Source organism: Artemia sp. Qi Xiang Cuo, chromosome 10 (assembly GCF_049724085.1).
Source record: "Artemia sp. Qi Xiang Cuo chromosome 10, ASM4972408v1, whole genome shotgun sequence".
In the NCBI taxonomy this organism is placed as follows: domain Eukaryota; kingdom Metazoa; phylum Arthropoda; class Branchiopoda; order Anostraca; family Artemiidae; genus Artemia; species Artemia sp. Qi Xiang Cuo.
In genome coordinates this window covers 68,842,236-68,850,039 of record NC_142803.1, presented here as the reverse complement: position 1 = coordinate 68,850,039, position 7,804 = coordinate 68,842,236, and the positions used below count along the sequence as shown (strand labels likewise).

General features: G+C 36.0%; 1 protein-coding gene across 1 annotated transcript in view; it reads right to left on the bottom strand.

Annotated features, from left to right (window-relative positions):
• LOC148948093 (E3 ubiquitin-protein ligase NRDP1-like) overlaps window positions 1-7,804 on the bottom strand; it is a 149,836-nt gene that overhangs the window by 5,152 nt on the left and 136,880 nt on the right. Inside the window, exon 4 of the mRNA XM_089096094.1 lies at window positions 7,278-7,767. Coding sequence (XP_088952220.1) covers window positions 7,278-7,767 — 490 coding nt within the window. The remainder of the gene's footprint in view (window positions 1-7,277; window positions 7,768-7,804) is intronic.

The window sequence follows — 7,804 nt, the reverse complement described above, 5'->3', positions numbered from 1 at the left end:
ACTATCGCACTATAACTACGCTAAGACATACTTCTACCAATCAACCCATCTCCCCCAAAACACTTTTCAGCCATTTGTCGTTAAAATTTTTTATTTCAAGTCATCTACACGGGTTTTCGCTAGCAACTCGCCCCCCACTATAACTACGCTAAGACATCCTTCTGCCAATCAACCCATCCCAACCAAAACACTTTTCAGCTATTTCTCGTTTAAAATTTTATTTCAAGTCATCCACACGGGGTTTTCGCTAGAAACTCGCCCCCCACTATAACTACGCTAAAACATCCTTCTGTCAATCAACCCATCTCCCACAAAACACTTTTCAGTCATTTCTTGTTAAAGATTTTTATTTCAAGTCATCCACACGGGTTTTTCGCTAGCAACTCGCCCCCCACTATAACTACACTAAGACATCCTTCTGTCAATCAACCCATCTCCCCCAAAACACTTTTCAGCCATTTCTTGTTAAAATTTTGTATTTCAAGTCATCCACACGGGTTTTTCGCTAGCAAGTCGCCCCCCACTATAACTACGCTAAGGCATCCTTCTGTCTATCAACCCATCTCCCCCAAAACACTTTTCAGCCATTCCTTGTTAAAATTTTTTATTTCAAGTCATCCACACGGGTTTTTCGCTAGCAACTCGCCCTCCACTATAACTATGATAAGACATCCTTTTGGCAATCAACCCATCTCCCCCAAAACACTTTTCACCCATTTCTCGTTAAAATTTTTATTTCAAGTCATCCACATGGGTTTTTCGCTAGCAACTTGCCCCCCACTTTAACTACGCTAAGACATCCTTCTGTCAATCAACCCATCTCCCCCCAAAAAACACTTTTCATCCATTTCTCGTTAAAAATTTTATTTCAAGTCATCCACACGGGTTTTTCGCTAGCAACTCGCCCCCCACTATAACTACGCTAAGACATCCTTCTGCCAATCAACCCATCTCCCCTACCACAAACTTCAAAGAAATGGAACATTAGATAACGCATGGGTGATAGACAGCTTTACCTACAAAATCATTCCTAAATACGCAATTTGACAATCTCTAGTTTTCGATTTAAAAAAAAACAACAAAAAACTCAAAGCGTGTTTGGCCACTTTATAGGTTGCCAGCTTTCTTGCAATGTTCACGTTAAGCTACGCTGCACATTCTTGTACATACTAGAGATAAGACAACATTTCTAGTCGTATGTCTACCAGGATATTGAATAAGTACCATTTTTCACCCCACCCACAAAACTCAATTCCTCCTAGCATTATTTAAGTAAATACTTGCTTCAATTCCCCTTCCCAAAAAGTTCAGAAAGACGCAATACCCCTATTTATGCTGAAGCATTTCTAGTCGTATGTTTACCAGGATATTGAACAAGTACCATTTTTACACCACCCACAAAACTCAATTCCGTCTAGCATTATTTAAGTAAATACTTTCCTCTATCCCCCTCCAAAGAAGGTTCATAAAGACGCAATACCCCTATTTATGCTGAAGCATTTGTAGTCGCATTTTTACCACGATATTGAATAAGTACCATTTTTAACCCCACACACAAAACGCAATTCCTCCTAGCATTATTTAAACTAAATACTTGCCTTCGTTCCCTTACCTGGAAAGTTCAGAAGGACGCAATACCCTTATTTATGCTGAAGCATTTCTAGTCGTATGTTTACCAGGATATTGAATAAGTACCATTTTTTCACACCACCCACAAAACTCTATTCCTCCTTGCATTATTTAAGTAGATACTTGTCTCCATTCCCCTCCCCAGAAAGTTCAGAAAGACGCAATACCGAATTCGCAAATCTCTTATCCCTTTTTGCAAATGTCAATCAAACAATTCTGATTATAGCATCCAATTTTTAGCCAATCAAATAGCATTTAGTTTCAAAACGTGTTTAATCACTTTGCTTGGAAAGGTACCAATGAAAATTGTCGCTTTTTTGCAATGTCCACGTGTAACTGTACTGCATATTCATGTCTCAGGCGTAAATTTCCTTGTCCCTTTTCTTGTCCCTTTTCAATCTATTACTAGCTTACTACTAAAACTTCACAAAAAGGCTTGTTTGATTGGAAATTCAAAGGGCTAGTTCCCTTTTTAATAGTCGAAAGTTATTGGAGGGCAACTAACCCCCCGCTCGCGCCCACCTTTTCCCCAAACACATCCGAACCAAAATTTTGAGATAGCCATTTTGTTCAACGTAGTTGAAAATTCTGGAAATTAGGTCTTTGAGGAAGAAAATCCTCCCACAGCCCTCAAGGCAAGGGTTGTAAGTTATGTTCTGGGGGCATATAATTTTTTTTATAGAAAGTGTTGTCGTAGAAACTTCAAAAGGGACTTATTTGATTGGAAATTGAAAGGGCTAGTGCCCTTTTTAAAAGTCGAAAGTGGTTGGAAGGCAACTAACACCCCTTCCACCCCCACCTTTTATCCAAACACATTCAATTAAATTTTGAGATAAAGATTTTTTCAAAGCAGTTGAAAAGTCCGGAAATTATATCTAAGAGGATGACACTCTCCCTAAAGCCCTCAGGGTAAGGATTGCAAGGTATACCCTGGGGGCATAAGGTTTTTATTGAAAGTTTTGACGTAGAAACTTGAAAAAGGACTCATTCGATTGGAAATTCAAAGGGCTAGTGCCCTTTTAATAGTTGAAAGTGGTTTGAGGGCAACTAACCCCCCTCTCACGCCCACCTTTTCCCCAAACACATCCAATCAAAATTTTTAGATAGCTATTTTGTTCAAAGTAGTTAAAAGTTTTAGAAATTAGGTCTTTGAGGATGATAACCCCCTCAGAGCCTTCGGGGCAAGGGTTGTAATTTATACCCTGAGGGCACATAAGGTTTTTCCTTTATAGAAAGCGTTGTCTAACAAACTTCAAAAGGAATCATTCGATTGGAAATTAGAAGGGCTTGTGCCCTTTTAATAGTCGAAAGCGAGTTGAGGATAACTAACACCCCTCTCACACCCACCATTTCCCCAAACACATGCAATCAAAATTTTGAGATAACCATTTTGTTCAACTTAGTTAAAGAGTCTGGAAATTATGTGTTTGAGGATGACGCTCCACCCAGAGCCCTTAGGAAAAGGTTTGTAAGCTATGCCCCGGTTGCATATATGGTAATTTTTTTATAGAAAGCGTTGTGGTTGAAACTTCATAAAGGAATCATTCGATTGGAAATTGAAACGGCTGGTGCTCTTTTTAGTAGTTGAAAGTCATTAACTGGCAAGTAACCCCCATCAAACACCCACTCAAATTTCCCCAAACACATCCAATCAAACTTCCGAGATAGCCATTTTTTTCAACGTTGTTGAAAGGTCCAGAAATTATGTCTTTGAGGATGACAACCCCCTCACAGCCCTCAGGTCAAGGGTTGTAAGTTATGCCCTGGGGCATATAAGGAATTTATGGAAAGTGTCGTCGTAGAAACTTCAAAACGGGCTTATTCTATTTGAAATTAAAAGGGATTAATTTCGTAAAAAATTAATAGTCGGAATTTATTGGAGGGCAATTAATTCGCCCTCTCACGCCCACCATTTTCCCAAACACATCCAATAAAACTTTTGAGATATCAATTTCCTACAACGTATATGAAAATTCTAGAAATTAGGTCTTTGAGGATGACAACCCCTCTCCCCTCTCCCCAGCCCTCAGGGCAGGGGTTGTAAACTATGCCCTGGGGACATATAAGGTTTTTATAGATAGTGATGTTGTAGAAACGTCAAAAAGGGCTCTTTCGATTGGAAATTGGAAGGGCTTGTGCCCTTTTTAATAGTAGGAAGTGATTAGAAGGTAACTAACACACCTCTCACACCCACGATCAAAATCAAATCAACATTTTTAGATAGCCATTTTGTTCGATGTAGTTAAAAAATCTGGAAATTATGTTTTTGAGGATGACACTCCCCCCCGAGCCCTCAGGGCAAGGGTTGTAAGTTATGCCCTGGGGGCATATACTATTTTTTCTTGTAGAAAGCATTGTCATACAAACTTCAAAAAGGAATCATTCGATTGGAAATCGAACCGGCTAGTGCCCTTTTTAGTATTCGAAAGTGATTGGACGGCAAGAAGCCCCCTCTCACGCCCACCACTTCCCCAAACACATCCAATCAAAATTTTGAGATAGCTATTTTCTTCAAGGAGTTGAAAGTTTCAGAAACTAGGTCTTTGAGGAAGACACTGCTCCCTCCCCCAGCCCTCAGGGCAAGGGTTGTAAATTATGACCTGGGGGCATATAAGGTTTTTATTTAAAGTGTTGTCGTAGAAACTTCAAAAGGGTTCATTCGATAGGAAATTGAAAGGGCTAGTGCCTTTTTTGATGGTTGAAAGTGATTGCAAAGACTTGACATTTTTATTGTAAAGATTGATGTGGGTACAATGTATTATTATTTTTCTCTTTTTTTCTTTTTGTTTTAGACCAGGGCACTTCGTATTGAAGGAGTTGTCGTAGGAACTTCGAAAAGGGCTCATTCGATTGAAAATAGACAAGACTAATGGCCTGTTTAATAGTCGAAAGTGATTGGAGGGCAACTAGTCCCCCTCCCACGCCCAACCTTCCATTTGCCCATTATGTTTAAGATTTAAATTTTGCCTCAAGATCAAATCAAAATGCACGGTGTTAATGCTGATTCCCAATAAGACATCTCAGCAGTAGCCCAAGAACGACTTAGGGTATTATGTTCAAACTTTCGAGGCTTTTTCTGCTTTTGAAGTTTAACCAAATCAAAATAGCGTAAGTATATCCAAGCTATCAAAGAAAGTAAACAGATTTTTTTGCGAATGGTATCAAGCTTTCTATTTCAGGTCAGCTAGAGGAGGTATGAAACTAAATTGGATATTACTATTTGTGTTCCGATTGTTAAAAATCGCTGAAAATTTTTCTCCAGCCCACAAATAGCAGGCCAAACTATACAGTCTTAAAAAAATGAAAAGATTTAAAGAATAATTTTATTCCCTGAAGAGACTAGGTCAATATAAAACGAACAGAAATTAATTAAAAAAAATCCACAAAATAAGTTTTTCAAAGAAAAGTAAAGAACTCCATTAAACCAAAAAAGCCAAAAATAAAATCAAATAATATACCAAGCGTGAAACTACCACAAATCAGCATCGATAAATAAATGTAACTCAAAACGAACAGAAATTACAATAAATAACTGAGTCAAACTCAAAATAAACAGAAATTAACATGAATAGGGCTCAAACTCCCTATACCTTCCCAAAACCAGAACATAATTTGCACTTTACTGCAAAAAGTACAAATGAATGTCCATTGTCAGTTTAATATACATATACTGATATTTAATAATCGAAATGTTAATATTATTTGATTTATTAAAGTTGTAAAAAGATTTATATTTTTTCAGTAACGTAGCAAATCATGTTCTGGCCTTGGGATGGCATAGGGGTTTTGAGACATACTCATGACTGTAAATATAAATTGACTATGACTATGCAATATAAATGGACTATGCAATCACTGGATCATGATTCACAACTATTTAAAAATCGAAAACAGACTTAATGTTTTCAAAAATTCATTGTGTAATTGTTATGGACTTATTTGACACTCAAGCTATGAGTTTTGTTAGAACTGGGAATGTACGCTTAGAGTGCATATTCGCTGAAGCTTTAACTGAAAGCATCACGTTAATATCACTAAGTAAATTTGAAACCTATTGGTAGATCCCCCCAACGTCAGTGTTCTATTAAACTTGGCACCATGAACACAAGTCAAATGATTGATGTATTTCACTTGAACTCATTCATGTCAAAATACAAATCCTATTGTATACCCTCTGATTTCCTTGAAAAAATTCAAAGTTATAACCATACCATTATCGTTGTTAACAGCAGTCCGTCGAATATAAGAAATATTGGTTATTTGCTATGCATATTTCAAACTAGGAAAAGTATTAAATTTTTTGATTCTTTCGGCTCGCGATATACACTCCACACCCTTCGTATAATCACCTATATTAAAAGCAATGGGAAATCTATAGTTAAAAACCAGAATAGAGTACAAGATTTGACGAACAAAAGCCGTGGCTTTTATGCACTATTGTATTTTGTTTTTCGATGTCGTGGTTACACCTACAAGAGATTTATCAACATTTATTTGGACAATCCTTGTCTGAATTATTTCATAGCGGAAAATACCCTCTCCTACATATATAATATTGATTTCAGTGTCCTACGAGTAAAGTGTTATAATAATAAAAGTGAATATGTTTACTAATAAAACATATATGTGCAAAAAAAGGTCTTTTTGTTTTTTTACTCTTCTTCTACATGTAGAGGCTCATCATCGTCGACAAAAATTAGCGGTGATAAATAATATACATTCACTTTGTATAGATCACGTAGGGAAAAGTCAGGATCACATTTACTACAATACAATGTAGTTTCACTTTTATTGGATCTCTTTATCAAGTCAATGATACTTTTTTCATTCACATTATAAAATTCACGTCTTTCAATTTGTTTATTTGATGTAATTTAACAAAGAAAATTTTCAAATAAAAACTATGCTCCGTGACAGCCAAATACAATCTGTAGGGTTATAATTATAACTGCTATTGTCTTCACAACGATTACGTAGAAACAATACTCTCTTGTTGTTTCAACAATTTAAACTGGGGCCGAATTCTTTTACCCAAAACAATTTAAATCCAAGACTATACTTGTCTCTTAGAAATAAACTAAATGTCCGTTTAGGGTTTTTCTAATCAAACCGGAATAAGTATTTTCTCACTGACTATATTTATCATAGTAACAATTGGACTGCAAATACGTATTTGGAAAGTTTACATTTAACAAGTTAACCTCGCGAATTGGCATTTTTTGGGATAGAAGATGTCCTCGGATTCTTTTGATATTGGATTAGGGATAAGAAGAGAATTAGCCCCCTTTCAGGTATACAAATTTTAGTCAGTATGGCACCTCTTTGTTTGTATTTTTTTGTATTTCTTTGTTCGTTCTACTTTTGATTTATTCAGTTATAAATCATTTTTGAGATGTATATTTGATTGAAATGTTTGTTTAATTAATTTATTCATAATATTTCTATGTGAAACTTTATAAAGCCTTATCTTTCATGGTCTTTGGTTTTAATATGACTCTCTACTTTTCTACTATAGATTTCGATTTAGGAATAGTTTTCAAAAATAATTTCTGTTCGTTTTCACATGAGGTAGTTTAAAAATGCTTTATTATTAGAAATATTCCTAGGGTTTGTACTATTTATTATGGGTTAAAAACGTTTATACTTACCATATTTGTATTAGAGCTTAGGCCCATAATCTTTAATTGCATCTGTAAGTTCGCCTTCTTCAATGCAGCATTCTCCGATTTGAACTCAGAATCCATCTTTCTGTGTTTTGACTGCATATCTGATGTTATCTTTTTCAGTGCGGCTATTTCTGCTTTGAATTCATGCTCTATTTTCGACTGTGTCTCTAAGTTTGTCCTTTTCAATGCAGCAGTTTCCACTTCGAGCTTCGACAATTTAGACTCTAACTTAGATCTCTCGTCTCTACTATTTTTTTCGACTAATGACAACTTGGATTCCATCTCAGTTCTTAATCTTTGTAAACAGTTATGATTTTCAAGCTCTTCAAAGTGTATAACTATGCCACATCCTGAATTACAAGTGACAAGTTTTTTTGGGTTAAATTCGCATTCCAAGAGATGGGTCTTCAGTTGTTCTAATGTCAAAATTGCGGAGCAGCCAAGTGTTTTAAAGTTGCACGTCAGGTGCATTCTAGAAGAACATATATATATTTATATATATATATATA